The sequence below is a fragment of the Mandrillus leucophaeus genome, unplaced genomic scaffold, assembly GCF_000951045.1.
Source record: "Mandrillus leucophaeus isolate KB7577 unplaced genomic scaffold, Mleu.le_1.0 Scaffold207, whole genome shotgun sequence".
NCBI lineage: Eukaryota > Metazoa > Chordata > Mammalia > Primates > Cercopithecidae > Mandrillus > Mandrillus leucophaeus.
In genome coordinates, this window is record NW_012102110.1 from 4196087 (window position 1) to 4215873 (window position 19787).

At 41.2% G+C, this 19787-nt stretch overlaps 1 protein-coding gene across 1 annotated transcript in view; it reads right to left on the reverse strand.

Annotated features, from left to right (window-relative positions):
- The window catches only part of SCYL3 (SCY1-like 3 (S. cerevisiae)), a 47222-nt gene extending 39388 nt beyond the window's left edge, over window positions 1–7834 (reverse strand). Inside the window, exons 1-2 of the mRNA XM_011979974.1 lie at window positions 7663–7834; window positions 2537–2751 (exon numbers count right to left, since the gene is read on the reverse strand). Of these exons, the coding sequence (XP_011835364.1) occupies window positions 2537–2701 (165 nt within the window). The 5' untranslated portion in view covers window positions 2702–2751; window positions 7663–7834. The remainder of the gene's footprint in view (window positions 1–2536; window positions 2752–7662) is intronic.
- Between the last annotated feature and the right edge of the window lie 11953 nt (window positions 7835–19787).

A 19787-nucleotide genomic window follows, 5' to 3' on the forward strand; every position in this document is an offset into this window, starting at 1 on the left:
GCGAGACTCCATTTCAAAAAAAAACAAAAATCAGTATGAGAAAGAGGAGAACAGCTTTCCCCAACTAGAATGCAAGCTCTTTTGAGCACAGCCATCATCTCTCCCATTTCTTGTTATGCCCACACAATGTGCATTCTTAAATATGTTGAGCAACCCTTCCACAACAGCCCGAATCCATTATGGAGAAGAGCATAATGACTCCAACAATACTAAATAGAGCACTTATATAGCATCTATATACCACTCCTAGATAGTCCAATGTGATTCCTGGCATAAAGACACTCAAGAATCATTTTTATAAGCTTTTATAAACTTACCACAAAGCCTTAATTAAACACTTGGATTACAGCAAACTACAGCCATCAAATTCGGGCTTAGAATTTATCATTGTTTATAGGCTTACATATATGAGTCATCATCATCAGTTAGCAAATTATACTGTTAATTATAGCTGATGAATTCAAGATAAAATGAGATGGTCAGACAGAACTAAGTGTTTCTCATATTATTTTATGGCCAGAGCTTATACCTGCATTTCATCTTGGTGTACTATGATTGTTGTTTTTCACTTGTAACAGTGGAGAAAGTGTATATTGTTATCCAGTAACATCTGCCACAGAAAACACTATATATCTGCTTGAAATAATCGTTAAAACTACCAAAGGTGTGGCCAACAACCCAAACTCTAGAGAAAGTGAGGCAAGCTAAATATATTGTTTTAGTATTTCAGATACCTAAGACATCAAATTCCTAAAATCTAACACATCGAATGCCATACATTTCTCAAGTACCATGACCTAGTTTTTTAAGATTATGAGAAACATTCTGAAAATCTAAAGTTATCACTTTGTTGCAATTTCAAATTTCCCAAATTCATATATGAGGTTTTCAAAGCCACAGAATGGCTTACCAAGAGACAAAGATGAACTATGTGCAAAGACTCAGACATGGCTTAAAAGGGTATCTATGGATATTAGGGGGGAATAAATCTTCCCTTTCAGGCTTCGCAATTCCTTCAGCACAGAAGTCCTCCAAAATGGAGAGTGGACTTTGTGTTTTTTTCCTTTAAAAACTCGATCTAGGTTATTCAGTTTTCTTGGTACATGCACCATAAAGGGTAACACCATTTTTTAAAAATCTTATAAAGAAAAAAAAAACTAAGAAAGATAAATCTCTAGTACCTCGCTGATAACAGTCAGTTTAAGTTATTATAAAAAACAATATGCACAATCTTACTGGATAAAAATAATAAGAGGCATGTTAGACATGAACTGTAAGAACAAGAAAGTGAAGTAAGGCATTTTGTCTTTTGTAAAATCACAATAAAAAATTCTTCATACTTAGATGATGTAAAAAAAGAGTCAAAAATGTGGTTCTACCAAAAAGCAAAATTACCTAGCAATAAAAGAGCCAGCTATACTTTTTACCACAATGCATTACTAGGAAACGCATCTCAAGAGAACTGTTACACATCTTTTTCTTTAGGAACCATTTTATAACAATTTCATGCTTGATCAAAAATACAACATCAAATAAATAACTGTTGTGACCAATGGAAGACCAAAATTCTACTACTAATATAATCCTTTATAATCATGTTAAAAAGTAGAAACAATTTAGAGTCCTATGAAATAGAAATCAATGTTCCATACCTGTTGATATTACTAAGGGACTCAAGGTAATAGAGATTTTAATTCTAACAAAATCAAGATATCAAGTTCAACCTGAAAACAGCATGCCTACCAGAATAAACACTGGAGAATTAATTTACTAATACAACTACATTTTCCTTTTTAGAAGATGATATATCTGAATGACTAAATTTCTGAAGTGCTAGCTATCCAAAGAAGCATCAACTAATGCCTTCATTTTCCCCGATTCAAAAAGACAATTGGAGTTATTTTATTGACTTATATTCCATAGCAAAATCCTTTTTCTCTAATAAGAGGCCAGGCTCACCTGAGTGTGACAGCATCCTAATGCACTGGCACCCTCTGCCTGGAGCAGCAATTATAAGGCATGAACTACAAGGATCTGTTCCCTCAGGAGGAAGCTGAAGCCTACAGAATGTTGTCAATACTTAACAGAATTTTGCTAGACAAGATTAACTCCTTATATCGCTCCTTATATCTTATATTAGTTATATAAAAATGTCTCCCTAACTTTCTCACCAGAAAAATAAAATATGATAAAAGCCATCGTGGCGTGAACCCGGGAGGCGGAGCTTGCAGTGAGCCGAGATGGCACCACTGCACTCCAGCCTGGGAGACAGCGCGAGATTCTGTCTCAAAAAAAGAAACAAAAAGCCATCATACTGAGTTTTATGATGTTTTTTGGCTACAGTACGGTACCTGACCATGTCATGCAAATGCAAGATAGGCCCACGAAGTAAGAGCAATGTTTCAAAAGGACATAAATAATAAAATACTGTTCCTTATCATCTTACCTCTTTTGACCTTTACTAATTTCATATTTTTTTAAAAGAAAACAAGATAGTAAAAAGTACTAACTATTAAGTCGTCACCTATTATGGTACCTTGGCAGCTTTATTAACCTTGTCTTCATTTTCTCTCTTATACACAAAAACTGAAGCAAATTTGCCATCTTGCAGTACAGCGGGATAAACAGCAAGTCCAGAGGGTAAGATAAATGGTGGTTCTTTCAGCGTATAGCTCTTTAAAGCACTGTTCTCTGATCCCATCCCTTATGCAGTGAGGCAGTACTGCCACTCTTCCTCAAAGCCAAGCAGATCTAAAAGAAAATAGAAAACAATTTCAAACATTAAATCCCTATCTGCAACATCAACAAGAGATATTCAGACATAGCCACCCCAAACTACTAGTTTCTTCGATCCTCATAATGAGGACATTTGACAGTAAAAATGGTAAATGCTCAGCAAGTTACCAGCAATGGTTGTTAATTAACAACTAACAACTCTAGAGAAAATGCACATTACTAAGTAGTCACATGTAGTTACTGTCCCTCCCCAAACACCACCACATACAAACTTTCAGAGTGGAAAGGCAATCAAAAATAGAATAAAGTAATTCATACTTCCTAACTCACTTGTATATCCTAAGGAAAATGTTGTAAAACTTTATTATTCAAAAACAATAAAACTTCTGTATGTCTAAAATAACTTAAAATTATAAAAGAAAACAATACAAATTGGAGAATACTTATAACAATGATGAAAATCATTGTTTTAATGTTAATATGTTGAAAAACATTGTTAATATGAAAAACATATTAACAAATGAAGAGCTCATATAAACCAAGTAAAACACTAAAACACCAGTACAATAAGGGGAAGGAAAACAGCTCATTGAAGAAACACAGATGACAATAAACATAAGAAAAAGTACAATCACACTACTCTTCAAGGCTATCCCAAGTAAAAAGGGGAAACCACAAAACTGAATCATCTCAAATAATCTCAAACACTAAAAAAAAAAAAAAAAGCCCACACATACACAGAATTCAAATGCAACTACGACAAAATATTTCAGTGCTTGCCTAGTGAAGGGGCACAGTTAGAGGGACCAAGGGGGAAGACAGGATTATCATGATGTATGAGGAAAGTTTGGGAAGATGGATATATTCATTATTTTGATTATAATGATGGCAATGGGTGATTATAAACGTCAAAACATAAAACTGTACACTTTTTTCATTTATTCTATATCAATTACACCTCAAAGTTGTTTTAAAAAGAAATATATGCATACATACACACAGACTTGAAAAATATATGTTGAAGTATTAACAGAGGTTTGCGGTGGAAGGTCACACTATAGGGAATTGTATACACACACACTTGCCTGCACCTTCCAAATCTTCTACAATATAAACATATCTTTCTTGACAACAGGGATACAAACTCACAGGGTGACAACAGGTAATGCGCAGCGCCCCAGCAATACTGGCAGCTTGGCACAGGGACCTACTGTGCGTGCCTGGGACCTACTGTGAGAGGCTTTCATTCTGAAGAGAGTGGCTATCACAGAGTTCCAACCAGGACTGCAGTTTCAGAACTGTCAGATCATGCCACTTATCATGAGGAACCAACAGCCTGAATAGTTTTGTGGAAATCTTCATATTTTTCAATGTTGGATCAAATGTTTTCTAAACCTATATAGGCCAAACAATGTATGTCTGAAAAATCTGTGGCAGTCAGTTTTCAGTGGTGGCTTTACCATAATATAAAAATTAGCAAATAGAGTTCTTACTAACTCTGGCAATGTAGAAAGCAAACTGCTACAAATACGCCAATAATTCTATGTAGGCCTTTCAAAATTTGTTTAAAAATCTGTATTCTTTGGACAAATATAAACTCAATAATCATTACACATCGACCCTCTACTTGGAATTTTTCCCCACTTCGGTGAAGTTCCATACAACACCTTCTACACCAGGTATGTAATGCTGCTCAAAACACATGCCTAGAACAAAATTTAAAATGCCTACCCATCCACAACCATCGTTATATAAGAAACACATGTATAAAGTCTAAAGCTATCTAAAATTGAAGCTTTTCAAAATCTAAAACTGTTTCTGAGAGTAAGAACTAAATCTGCTTTGTAACAAATTCACTGAATTCTTACCTACCTGGCAATGTATCTTTCTTAAAAATGACAGAGAAGCAAAAAACAGGACTAAAAAAATGCCAAGTATGGCAACTATGGTAACATTCACCTTTCTACTGGGACTACAAATAAAAAGTTTATGTGGGACCATGAGTAAAAGCAATGATGTTAATCCCTCGATTCTGGAGATGGAGTGCTGGCCAGATGGTCACAACCGCCTGCTGAGTAGGGAGGTTCATACTTAGCACTTGATCTTGCCATCTTTTCTTGGGCACAGTTAATGTTGTCAGGTACCTAGCCTGGGCCAAAGGGCGGTCAACTCACAAATTAGTCATCAGTCTCACGGCCTGAGTGAAGAGATAAACTGGCCAGATCATTGTCTCCCCCAGGAATTTGAACTAAGAACAATTTTTGCCAATTAGAAGCATAGCTGAAGGTAGAAGGATGCTATGAGGTAGAGTTGGAGCTATGGCAAACCAAAGCCACATGAAGTCAGAAATTTGTCAAGCACGGAGGAAGTCCGTTGGTAGGAAAATTTAAAAAAGCAAACACTGGGACAGTAGCTTAGTCATACTTAGGGGGCACATTGCTACTATCCATCTCAAGATTACCAGAAGCCCAGCCTCAAACCCAGTTCCACCCAGATACCCTAACATCCCATTGACACGCTTATAACCAGCCCCCTTTCCCTCAGGTAGCTTGAATGGGTCTATGTTCTTTGAAACTAATTGCCATTTCATAGGCAGAAAACTCTACTTGGTCTCCAACTCCTGCCTGAAAAGCCAGCCAGACTGGAAGAGTGAGTTACAGAAGTGTTACTTTGAAAGTATCTGAAGCTAGTCTGACCTCCTTCTCTCTCTTAGCCACAAAACACAGCTTTCCAAAATCAACACACAATAAGAGAAAAGCAGAGAATAAGGGACTGTATGTAAATGAATATCTTCTTGACAGGAAATCATGCTGTTTATTTAGTGTTAATATTAGTCCTCCCGGGAGGTAAGACTGCCACCAGGATTCAGGGTCAGCGCTCTGGCTAGATGAATGGCAGTCACCAGAGGCAGAAGAAAGGGATATTTAGTTTACTTAGCTATTTCTAAATAGCGAAATACTTCCTTGTGGGAATATTGACCTTGCAATAGCTATTAACCTTAGATTTTATATGAATTCCACTATAAAGTAATTAACAAAGTTATAAAAGCGTTAGGAAGTAGTTAAAATTCATTTTTCTTAGTGTATTTTAGGTCTAAGACTTTAAAAAATATCACTTAAAAATGTAAAAGAGACGACTGAATTTCTTGAGAGAACTGGAAAGGATGCCATTTTCTTGTTTTGAAAGTCTGTTAACTTTGACAGAAATCCACTGGTACCATCAGTGTAATACTGAGAGTGGTAGGATTATATTCTAGGTCCCCAGTGCAAACTTTATTGGGGGAAAATTAAAAAGGTGTGCTGAGTATTGCAATTTGAGAATGTTTTGACGCAGTAATTCTTCACACTAATACATCTAAAGAGGCACAAATACTGTTATATGAACAGTTCTTTTTGTTTGTTTTTTTGTTTTTTTTTTTTTTTAAAGAGATAGGGTCTCGTTCTGTAGTCGCTGGCCTGGAGGGCATTGGCGCTATCCTACCTCAGGGTAACCTGGAACTCCTGGTCTCAAGCGACCCGCCCTCCTCAGTCTCCCCAGTTGCTGAGATTACACCATGCCCGCCAGTGCTTTAAAAATGATATTTCAGCAAAAATTGATCTATTGAAATGTAAGAAAAACACTTGGCCTTCCACATGCTTTCCTGTTGTTTTGAGGAGGGGGAAAACACAAAATCTTGCTCATTAGCTTTGAAATTAAAAAGTCACAAGAAGGTATATCCTAGTATCACAGAATAGATATTTTGTAGCAGTTAGCATCTCCACTCTATAAAAAAACACCGAGTTGACAGTCTTTGACTTGAATATGCATCATAGGCTTCCCTTTAATAATCTCCCTCCACTCTTTTGCCTACTTGGTCAGCACATGAAATTTCTGGACCGCTTGTAGATTAAGAAAACCCTTGTCTAGGTCAAAGGGCAACTCATACACTCAACTAAGAAACCTTTGTGCTCTAGGGAAATGTTTCTACCAAATAGTTTCTTTTCCCAGCAATTAATCGAGATTCTCTTGGTCCTAGCTCCCTGAGCTTGAAAGTTCCGAAGATAATGGCTTGCACTGTGAGTATTAAGCACGCACTGTACTGGCTGATATTCTGGTACCCAGCGGTAACATTACTCCGGCCCTTCGCTTTCGTCTGTTTCAGGTATACATTCCCTCTGCGGAACTCAGTCCAGCATTGCCAGTTGACAAGCAATACACAATTATGTCTTCATGGACCAAAATAATCATGATTTCAGCTCAAGATATTACATTTTATAAGGACACGGGTCCTTAAAACAGCAGTAACAGTGACCCCCAAAATTCGAGATCCGACTCCGAGAATTTCACATGGATTCCTGAATATGCCCTTCCGAAAAATGTTTCATCTTTATTCTAAACAGAAAGCACTACGCCAAGACAAGAGCCAGCTGGGCCTTGGGGGACCGGGCACTGGTCTTGGATCAAGAATAAGGCCGCCTTCCCGAGGGCGGGCGCGCCCCCAAGAGTCCCCCGGGTTCGGGCACTGCCGCCCCGGGACAGTGACCCGCCCAGCCGAGCACCCTCGCCCTGCTCGCCGCGACCCTGCGGGGTCACTGAGGGGCCGGGACTCCGCTCTCGCTTCGCTGGCCCCTCACCTCTTCCACACCTCCCCGCGAGGACCGACTCCGCGGCTGCCTAGGAGAACTCTGACCGCGGGCGCCTCACCCGGCGGGGGTCGCCCGCGAAGCGCAGATTACAGGGCGACCCACGATCAGCAAGGGGAGGCTGCTCCGAAGCGAGGAGCACAGCTCAACCGGCAGCCGGCGCCGCGCCGAGCTCGCTCCTGCGCGGGACCCACAGCGCAGACCCGCGAGCGGGGCGCGCGCCCGCCGCCTCCCCCCGCCCGGCCCCTTCCCCCACGGCGCAGTCCTGCAAGGACTGGGGGCGCAGCGCAGGGCTCCCTGTTACCTGCGGCAGGGCGGCGGGGGAGGAGACCGAGGGTCTTGGCTTTGGTCCCCTGTTGGCCCCCGTGTTGACACCAACCACCCCTGCCTGCCTGTAAGGCTGTGGCCACTACACCCACAATCTTCTGGGGGCCGGGTTTCTCCCATACCATAGAGACGGGTCCGGAAACGGGACAGAAGGCCCGCCTTCCTCCCTCCGACGCCACCGCTGAGGCCAACGAACCAGGAACCGAGGTAGAGCGGCCGCACAGGTGAGTCTCAGGCCAGTGCCATCTTGAGTGTGGGCGCCGTGACGTCCCCGCTTTTCACTCACTGCCCTAATGGTCTAGTTAGTCCACCAAGATGTCCCCTTTCTAGACGTTTTTGTCGAATGCTCAAGTTTGTCTTGACTTGAATTTTTAAGCTTTTAACAGCACAGTTTTACTTTCATTTCCGCCCAAATCCAAAATGGCTGCTGGCCACTTGTAACAAATAGTAGAGGTGCAGGGCGGAGAAAAGGAGTACGGGAATTAGCAAGGACTTTCAGCGGAGTGACGTCACTCAACCTGTAGCTTTGATTGGCTAGGCTGCGAGGGCGGAGTCGTGCAGAGCGGCTGAAGTTGGCGGAAGTCCTGGTGATCTCGTTTAATCTTTGAGAGGGAGGCTCCTGAATCACACTTAATTACCAAAAAGTAATATTTGAAAATTTTAATATTAATGCAGTAGTCTCCCACCCCTCATGCTTTCTGCAGTGTCAGTTACCTGTGGTCAAACCTTGGTTCAGAAATGTTAAATGGAAAACTCCAGAAATAAACAGTTCTTAAGTTTCAAACCGCCTGCGTTCCAAGTAACCCGATTAAATCTCGGGCCATCCACTGTGTCCCACCCTGGACGCGAATCACCTCTTTGTCCCAGGTAGCCCCGTATCCACCTATTACCCACTCAGTAGCTGCCTTGGTTAACAGATGCACCTGTAGTACAGCCGCGATAATGAGAGATAACACCAGCTTATGTTCAGGTAACCCTTATTTTACTTAATAATGGCCGTAAAGCACAGGAATTGTGGTGCTGACAGTTTGGATATGCCAAGGAGAAGCCGTAAAGTGCTTCCTTAAATGAAAAGGTGAAAGAAAAAGAATCATATGCTGAGGTTGCCAAAATCTATGATAAGAACAAATTATCCATGAAATTGTGAAGAAGGAAAAAGATTCGTGCTAGTTAACTAAGCACCTGTCATGCACTGTGGCTGTAACTTTTGTAGTTTGAAGTGCAACAGCAAAAGACGGAAAAGGCATTACATTTGTGGGTGGGAGACGTGAATAGAAAACGTGTTTCAACTGACCACGGTGTGTTTTGTCAGAAAGTGTTGAGCCTATGGGAAGACTTCAGAAAGGGATCCCCTGAAATTAGGCACACCAAGCCATTTACTGCAAGTAAAGGACAGCTACACAGATTGAGGACTGAAAAAACATAAAAGTAACTGGAGAGGCCACATCTGCTGATGAAGAAGCTCCCACATGTCTGGCAGAGTTGAAGAAATTGATTAAGGAGAAAGGCTTCCAGGAGATTGATGGAGAAGTTAGGAAAATCATTCAGGTAGCAATGAAACTGCCTTTGCAAAATTATGACTAAGACAGTGAAAGAGATCCAATTTAACCAACTCCATCTTGTCCTTCACCTCCATGCTGTCCTTGTTTATTCCTGGGCGTAGGCTGCACTAACTTTGGGAGGAAATTAGTTTATAATTTACAGTTTGAAACAAAGACAAAACCCTTTCTCAAAACAAACCTCCTTCTTGCCTGGGGTCTAGACTACCAACATTAGCCACAAGATTAGATATTATGGTTTGGGAGTCATGCAGCTGGAGGCCACAAGATTCTGACCCTCCCTAAACTGCTCCTGAGATCCGTTCTTGAGGTGTTTTGCAGATGCTGTACTTGATGGATCAGCTGGCACTACCCAGATGATAAACTGGCCCATCTGATCTTGTGACCCCCACCCAGGAACTGACTCAGCTCAAGAAGACAGTGAAGCCCCATAATCTCATCTCTGACCCAACCAATCAGCACTCCCTGACTTACTGCCCCTCCCCACCCACCAAATTGTCTTTAAAAACTCTGACTGCTGGAGGAGACTGATTTGAGTAATAATAAAACTGGCCCCCACACAGCCGGCTCTGTGTGAATTCTTTCTCTGTTGCAATTCTCCTGTCCTGATAAATTGGCTCTATCTAGGCAGCGGGCAAGGTGAACCTACTGGGAGGTTACAGCAAGACAAGTTGGTGAAGTAGGATTTGTCAATATGCTTGATGAAGAGGTGGGAGAACATATCAAAGGCCTCGCTATCCATTCTGAGGACAGGTTTAACCTTCTCATACTAGAATCAGGGCTTAGTCACCCTGGACAGTCTCTAGTTCTCTGCCTCTTCCCACTTCCTCTATGTGGTCAGTCCAGAGATCTGCCTTGTATGACCACCTCTGGTGACCACCTCCCTATCGAACCATCAGGTACAAGCTACTTGCTTCATCCAATTGACCCCTATATCCCACATATACTTTGCAGATATGCCTCAGTAACCACCTCTTAGTCACAGTGGGATGTCAGGGAACTTGAAGCCAGCCAATTAGAATTCTTCAAGAGAAACCTGATTGGGTAACACCCAGGACCACAGTGAAGGCTTTGGCCCACAAGTCCCTCTCTCTGTCTCGTCCCGCTCCCACTGGTTGAGCATGTGTGTCCCCCTTCCCGTCAGCCCTATGAGGCATGCTGTCCTCTTCTTATGGATCTGTAAGTAATGAAACTGCTTCTGTTATTTCATATGTTTTGTTCACCTTCTCTGTATCTCACCTGATTATGCACCCAAACCTGAGTTGTTTCCTGGTTATGGCTGTCCTAGAGAGTGACTATCTTGGTTGGAATAAACCAGACATGGGGCAGACAAGAGCCACAAATGTGCCTGCTAATATAAACAAGCTTCCTGTGAGAGGGACCCCTGGTCATGGGTCAGACACCTAGGATTTAGGCCGTCTGCCAGGATAAAGAAGTATGCCATGGAAGCCATGCTGTAAATATCCAAGCCCCATCAAGGAAGAGCTAACGTTTATAACCACTCCCAGAAAGAGACCTCAAGACTGAATTAGAAAAGAAATACAACCCATATACTCTAGGTTTACTAGCTCCAACATCCTTTCCCACTCCTCGCCCCCTTCTTCCTTGTTCACCTTCCATAAGGGAGTTAAGAAATCAAAAAGATCACTTTCTGAGCCTACTTTGCCGCTAGGGTGGTCACAAGTTTTGGCCAGTGAGACGCAGCAGAAGTTGGAAGGAGGATAGACAGTGGATTAGGAAAAGCTTTTCCTCCCTGATAAAGGAAATGGCTGTGGGTGTAACAGCAGCAGCCACCCAAGCACCAGGAGACAGCAGGAGAACATGCTGAGGATGTAGATTTGAAAGACAGAAGAGGGATTCTCTTGCCTTTCACACTATCTGTCGAGAGTTCATAACTATGTTTTTCTTCCTTTTACAGGCGAAGTAGAGATGAGTCTCTTCAACCAGTACATGAAATCTTCTGCAGTCAACACAGCTACTTGCTGGCCCACCCTTTTCCCAGTGCCCTCACCTCTGAGTCTTTGCTGGCCTTCCCACCCTGTTCCTTCCTTCCTGATCTTATGTCCAGATGTGCTGAGCTCCAGGGTATCCTCTATAACCATTCATCAACCTAGAGGACTCTATTTCCTTTCATTTTCCCAAGGTGAACCCACTCCTCTAAATATCAATGAGAAGGGAATATTTTGTAGCGAATGGAGTGGGAGAGAGATGGGAGGGAGTTTGACACTCAATGCTTCCCCTCTTCACTATTCATCTACTCACCTATTTGCTTTTGATATCACTCAGGTCTCTGAACAAATGTCACCTGTTCAGACTCTTAAAGATTTGGGGCATTGAAGTCACAGGCTAACTTGTATATTTTTGTCCAACGAAGATGCAAATCTTTCTGTCCAGTGGAAAATATAACCCCAAAGTTTATTCTTATTGCAGTAGAGAGCGTTTCTCATTTTAAAATCTAATCTAGTAATCTTACTTCATTTTATATTTGCATGAGAGTTATAATTATATTTTGAAAATTCTGCTTGAATGCAATTTATCAGAGACAGCTCCCCTGAAAACACTGTCTAAAGCAGCACCTTACCTGCCTCTTCCTGTCTTTTGACCTTGCCTTATTTTCCTTAACACCAATGCACATATTTGTTTGTTTGTTCAGCATCTCTGTCCCACAGCTAGAACATCAGCTCCCTGAAAACAGGGCTTCCTTCCTTCGTTTCTTTCTTTCCTGCCATATTTCTAGCACATAACACAGTGCCTAGAACGTACTAGATACTCAGTAAATATTAAACACACAAATGAATTTACTGAGAGCACGCTGCATGTCCCGGGCACCCTAACTACATCTCTCTGCCTCCCAGCCCTTACCCCACAGAGCCCTCTATAGCTCCGGTTCCAGTTCTGAGTCCCCTGTAGCTGCCCTCTGAGCTCTTTCTGCCTTTCGTATGCACAGCAATCTTGTATTCCCTCACTGATTCCTCAGTCCTCATTTTAAATATGTGTAAGGCCAGGAAAGAAAAGAATCTCCAACAACCTGAATCCGCTGTCCTTAGAATGTGGCTGGTGGGACAGTTAGAAACAAATAGTTTGTTTTCTTAATAGAAATAATTTTTTCATGTCATACTGTTTAAGGCTCAATCTGAATTTTACTTTCAACCAATCCTCTTCTTAATTCAAATCAAAACATGTCAAATTTATTGCATTCAGCTTGACTTTTAGGTATTTTTTTAAAATCTTTTTCATGTTTCTAACTTAGACTCCCAAGTAGACTGTAAGTATTTGGATATATTCCTGGTTCTATAAAAGCCTTACCCATCCAACTTAATTATTTTTTCCAACTTGATTTGAACTAACTTTTTACGAGCTCTACCTAAAAACCAAAAAGAGTAAAAGTTATTCGAGTGATTTCTATTTAATGTTCTACCTCAATAATTTGTGTAATTGCATAATTGCAGTTAGAATCTGGAAATGTAAAAGGGGAAACTTGCATTAAGGACAAACCCTCCTTCAGGCACCTTTCAGATAAATACATATAGCATCCATAGGTAGTGGATACCTTACAGCAAACTGACCTTCACCTCAGCCACTTTGCTCTCTCATTGTTTTTTAGGAACTCTGCATAGATATTGGAAGATTTCTCTAATGAAAAGTATGCGTTTTCTAAGTTCCACCATAACCTTGCTACCACTACAAAGAGAGAATGAAAGCAAGTCTGAGGTGGCATTCTACACATTCACACGTTTATTAGCAAGGTTTAAAGACAGACAGTAGAGCTGTTATAGAGACTCAATGAGGTTCCACTTCCTTGTTTAGGAGCTTGGACAGCAGCTTCCATGAACGGTTCATCTGCTGCAGGAAGATGGGACAGTATTCTAATAGCAGATTCAGCTATCCTAATTAGAGTTGGGTGACAAAATCTTTTTGTAATCTTCGTATGGGACTGGTTTGAAATCCTAAATCTAGGGCACCTTTCCGAAGTGTGTAGATTAGTAGACTCACTAGATTCTCATACTCTGATCATGTAACGCATGGCAACATTTCTTTTCATTCTGTCCATCTTGAAATTACTCACTTTGGCCATGAAAATTCACTTTTAAACATCCTTAAAGCCACTAGTATTGGACTGAGTTAAGATAGCTGAAGTGCTTGTAGTATCTGCCCCAGGAGAATAGACGTCTCATTGAAATCTTTCAGATGCTAAAACCCTCTAAGTGTGAATTGCTTCTCAACTTCAAAGTGCACATGAGTCATCTTGGAATCATGCTCCTGGGAGACAGATTTGGGGCAAACAATGTGTGCATTATATATCTACATCTTCTTTAAAATACTTCAGCCTTGAGGGGGATATAGATGTGTTCTAACTTAGATCTGTCCTGTAGGGGCAGTTAATTCATATTTGAAGGCAACATGAGCATCCTCTGGAAGCATGTTAAAAATGCGAAAGCTGAGGCCTCACACTATATTGTCGGAGTCAGAATCTACATTTTAACAGGATCTCTAGGTGATTTGCAGGCACCATCCTTGCAGGAAGGTTTGAGAATTGCCCTAAATGGTCTAAGGCCTCGCTCCTTTGGCCTCACTGCTATCCTCCTGCTCACTCACTCTGGTCCACCCTCAGTGGCCTCCTTGCTGTCCTGTCAGCATGCCAGGCGAGCTCTTGCCTTAGGACTTCTGCTCTAGCGCTTCCTTTTGCCTGTCCTTCTCTTTTCCCACATGTCCATTTGACTAAGTCTCTTACTTCTGTTTTTTGTTCAGATCTCATCTTCTCATTGAAGTCTGATCCACCCTAATTCTACAACTTTTCCCTTTCTTCCTGCTATACTCCTGATGCTTCCTATCCTGTTTCCTTTTGCTGTTTTCCTCCATAGCACTGGCCATCTTATAAACAGCCATATACTGTATTTTCTAGATTGTAAAAACTATACTTCTTCACATTTTAACATCCCTGAAAGTCAGAATGCGTTTTACCACAAATGGCATAATATAATTTGTCAATAATTTTTTCTTAGTGGTACGAAATATATTGATGCTCCCTAAATGTGATGGCATCATATATTTGATGAAATATGGCAATTTATTTATATATGATGGCTTTTGGTTTTGAGAGAAAAAAAGTATCTGAGACTTTAAAATAGGCAATCGAGGTTACTGTGGCTTTCTTCCCATGCAATTCTGGATTAAATTCCTATTGACTAGGTTATTTTACTACTTTTTTATTACCTTTCTAGAGGCAGAAGCTAACTTTTTTATTTTCACCCACTGGAGATGTAAATAAGTTTGTCCAGCACAGCAAATCATCTTAATGGTTACAGTTTATTGTCCTGTAAGTCATTAACCCAGCAACCCGAACCTGACATGTCTTTATCAAATTGGCTACATATACACCTATCTTCTCAGCTGTTATTTGGACTAGCTTAAAATCTTACTGATTCCCTCATTAATAAAAACATTAAATAGAGTCTTTGACTTATGTTCATTTTATATTCGCCTGAGAAACCTTATTCTTTTTTTTAAAAAAAATTACATTTTAATGGTTTCTTTCTCCCCTGCTAGAATGTTAAGTTTCACAAGGGAAAAAAAAATCTATTTTGTTCAATGATCTACCATAAATGCTTAGAACAATGCTTGGAACATTCTAGGTGCTCAACAAATGTTTACTGATGAACGAAGGAATGGAAGTATAGAAAAATATACACTAGTCTGTTTACATTCACCATGTAAAGTAGGGAGAGGTTACTTTCTTTATATACCTTTTTATCTATCTGCATATTGTTTTTGTTTATTTGTTTGTTTAAAAGACAGAGTTCTTGCTCTGTCACCCAGGCTGAAGTACAGTGGTGCAATCATAGCTCATTATAACTTTGAACTCCTGGCCTCAAGCAATCCTCCCATCCCAGCCTCTCAAGCAGCAAGGATTACAGGCATGTGCCACCGCACCCAGATACATATTTAAAATTATTTTGTGTAGAGACGGGGTTTTGCTCTGTTGCCCAGGCTGGTCTTGAACACCTTGCCTCAAGCAACCCTCCTGCTTCGACTTCCCAAAGTGCCGGGATTACACACGTGTATTTTTGTAATTTTAAAGATAATTTAATAAAGAGATGAGGAACTGAATGTAAAGTTGTATAAAGGAGGAAAAATAATCTTTCCTTTTCCCTCTCTTAAGTTCATTGTCTGGGGCCCCTATAACAAAGATTGACAAGAGAAAAACAAACAGAAGTTTATTCGTATTTCATATACACATAGGAGATCCTCAAGAAATGAGTAATTCTCACAGAGGTGGCTTAGAACTCAGTCATATATAGCATCTTCAACAAAGAAGATTCAACTCTTAGAGGAATAAGACAGAAGAAAGGATGGCAAACCATGGTAAGGCAAATCAATGGGAGTTTTTAATGTAGAGTCTTCTGGTGTTGACAGCAGCTGCCTTTAGTGATCAAACTTTGTGTTTCCTAGTGGAGAGGAGAGAAGGGATACTTTTGTAAATTTATATCTTGTTTTGAGGGAAGTGGGAGTAGGATAGAGAGCTTTTTAAAAATATCTGCTTCTTCTCAATTGCCTTCAGCTGAAAATAATCCGTATGCCAAGGAGGCATATTTTGGGCATATTCTAGTCTCCTGCACTTAAATTGAAAGCTTTTGAGTCTTACATCTATAAAACAGTGCCCATAGCCTGTAATTCCTCATATGATAACCATCTTGAGGGTCTTGTGATAGTAGCTCCAAAGCATTGATAGGAAACAGGAGGGGATACGGCATGGTCACGTTTCCTGATAAGGTATAGATGGCAGTTGAGTTAACTTTACAAATTTATGCCAAGAAACAGTAACTTGTGATCTTTAGCTAGTTTCTCAGTCCTCTCCAACCCTGTGCTTTAGCTCAGGACAATATAAAAATGATTTACTCTGTTTCCTTAAAAAAAATAAAAATTCCCTGTTGCTCACTGTGCCATTCCAAGTCTTTCTGAAGGCTGCCATCTCTCCTGAGTCTCTCGCCTCCTCACTGCAAACAGACACCCACCCCAGTCTCAGTTCTACATCAAGGAAGCAGCAGCTAGATCGGGGAACTTAACTGCTTGTGGGACAAAGGGATTCGGTGCAATGTCTGTTCCACCATCAAGAAGTGTATTAAAAACGGGGAAAACAAATCCCAATGATTTTAGACCTCCTCTGAAAACTTTTGCCCTCAATTTTGATACTAGTTTCTTATTATTTTCCTCTTCCCTCACAGCAATTATTTTTTCACCAATCTTTTGAATTCTTTCATTTACTTTTTTCCCCTAACTTTGCTCTCACTGTATGGAGTATAAATGGAGTTCTTTAGGAACGAATTTATTGATCCAGTGACATTATCAGCAGTAAAAGCCACTATGGTGTGTACAACCAAGTGATGAAGACACCTGTGTTCCCAAAACACAAGGAATAGCACCACTGCTACCTTCTCACCATTTTTGATATGGGAGATGGGGAGGAAGAGGACGTGCTTACTTGTCTTTTTTATCTTCTGCAAGAAATAGGAAAGCAAGAATCAGGTAGTGATGTGCTGAAATCAGGGTAGCCTTAAACCAAGTGTGTCAACAGGGCATTTTAATAATGGGAATTCGGACCAAGAAGGGTAATTAGGAATTACATGAAAATGTGATTATACTAACAATGTTGTTTTAGAGAGAAAAACTAAAACAGAAATTGGTACCACAAAATTAACTCTCCAAAGGCTGGGCCAGGTGTGCATTTGGTTAGGCCTCAGAGCAGACCGCAGTTCAGGGCACTCTTTCTGCTCCCTGTGATAGTAAAAAGACAGTGAAGTCACTTGTCTGCTGGGTAGGTGTGTGCACTTGGAGCTTTGCTGTGTCTTCATTTTCAGTACTTTTATTGCCACCTTAAAAGTTCCTGGACCAGGGCCGGGCGCGGTGGCTCAAGCCTGTAATCCCAGCACTTTGGGAGGCCGAGACGGGCGGATCACGAGGTCAGGAGATCGAGACCATCCTGGCCGACACGGTGAAACCCCGTCTCTACTAAAAAATACAGAAAACTAGCTGGGCGAGGTGGCGGGCGCCTGTAGTCCCAGCTACTCGGGAGGCTGAGGCAGGAGAATGGCGTGAACCCGGGAGGCGGAGCTTGCAGTGAGCTGAGATCCGGCCACTGCACTCCAGCCTGGGTGGCAGAGCGAGACTCCGTCTCAAAAAAAAAAAAAAAAAAAAAAAAAAAGTTCCTGGACCAATGAATGGCTGAACAAAATGCATTCCAAACAATGGAATATTATTTGGCCATTGGAAGGGATAAAGTTTTCATATGTGCGACAACATGGCTGGTGTGAAAACATTATTTTAAGTGAAAGAATCCAGGCACAAAAAAGCCATACATTGTTTGAGTCCGTTTACATGAAAAGTCCAGGTTAGGTAAATCCACACAGAGAGAAAGCAGATATATGGTTGCCGGGGGCTGGGGGTAAGGAGGAATAGGGCATGACTGCTAATGGGTAGGGTGTTTCCTTTTGGAGTGATGAAAGTATTCTGGAATTAGATAATGGTGATCGCTGTGCAACCTTGAGAATATACTAACATTCACTACGTTATATTTTTAGTTTTAAAGTACATCTTAAATGTAAATTTTAGAAAAGCACTTTTATGGTATATGTATTATTTCTCAATTTAAAAAAAAGACCATGCTATATGTATTAGTGCATTCTTGCTCCGCTATAAAAACATACCTGAGACTAGGTAATTTATAAACAAAAGTTTAATTGGCTTATGGTTCTGTGGGTTGTACAGGCTTAGGCTTCTGCTTCTGGGGAGGCCTCAGGTGACTTAAAATCATGGCAGAAGGCGAGCGGGAAGCAAGCACGTCTTACATGTCAGAAGCAGGAGGAAACGAGTGAAGGGGGAGATCCTACAGACTTTTAAACAGCCAGATTTCGTGAGAGCTCTGTCACAAGACAGCACTAGGTGGATGGCGCTAAATCATTGCAAACCACCTCCATGATCCAGTCACCTCCCACTAGACCCCACCTCCAACATTGAGGGTCACCCTTCAACATGAGATTTGGGTGGGGACACAGAGCCAAACCATATAACTAGGTGTACGAGCATGTACACAGGTGCATGTGAAGGGAGATGAATATCACATTCGTCGAGTCATTAACAGTTGAAACAAAATGGAACTCTATCAACAGCAGGTGCCTTATAACATATTCTATGTCATATTCTGTTATTTCTGTCAGGTTTGAGAAAAACTAAAAATTGGGGATACTCATAAAGACATTAGAAATGTTAAAAAATGAAAACAAGTAGCTAGACTTGGTAATTTCAATGAGAAATGATTGATAGGCTCTGATATGGTTTGGCTCTGTGTCCCCACCCAAATCTCATGTCAAATTCTAATTACCAGTGTTGGGGGAGGGACGTGGTGGGAGGTGACTGGATCATAGGGGCGGATTTCTCCTGTGTTCTCCTGGTGATGGTGAGTTCTCACAAGATCTGGTTATTTAAAAGCGTGTGTATAGCACCTACCCCTGCACTCTTTCTTTCCTGTTCCATCATGTGAAGAAGGTGCTTGCTTCCCCTTCGCCCTTCCGCCATGACTTTAAGTTTCCTGAGGATACCCCAGTCATGCTTGCTATACAGCCTGTGGAACTGTGAGTCAATTAAACCTCTTTTCTTCATCAATTACCCAGGTAGTTCTTTCTAGCAGTGTGGGAATGGACTAACACAGGCTCAGCATCCCTTTCTCAACTATTTCACTCCATTTCTGGAGTTTGTATGCACCCTCCAAACTTGTGTGGTTCTCCTTTTCAAAATCACCAAATTAAAACTGATTCCTTTGCAGAGAGTAGCAAGCGGTTGCCAGAAGCCGTGGGGTGGGGGAAACAGGGAGATGCTGGACAAAGGGTATAGACTTTCAGTTTAAGATGACTAAGTTCTGGGGATCTAACATACAACACACTAATTACACTTACTAATACTGCATGGTATACTTGACATTTGGAGATAGTGGATTTTAAGTGGCTTCCCCCTTCCCCACCCCACATACACACAAATAGTAACTAATAGTGGTGATGATAATCTTTTTTTTTTTTTTAAAGACAAGGCCTCACTCAGTCACCCAGACTGCAGTGCCGTGGTGCGATCAGGACTCGCAGCAGCCTCAACCTCCCAGATTCGAGCGCTCTTCCCACCTCAGCACCCCTTGCGTTCTCCCCACCCCCAACTAGCTGGGACTGCAGGCATGCACCACCGTGCCCAGCCAATTTTTTCTTGAATTTTAGTAGAGACGAAATCTCTCTTTGCTGCCCAGGCTGGTCTCGAACTCCTGGACTCAAGTGATCCCCCCACCTCAGCCTCCCAAAGTGCTAGGATTACAGCTGTGAGCCACCGTGCCTGGCTATGATAATCATTTCATAATGTATCCATATATCAAGTCATCAGGGTGTACACCTTGAATACATACAATTTTTAATCTGTCCATTATATCTCAATAAAGCTGGAAAACAACAAAAAGATTCCTTCAGCCCAGGACTGGAAATAAAGAAGCTCTTAGAATGGTGATCATTAA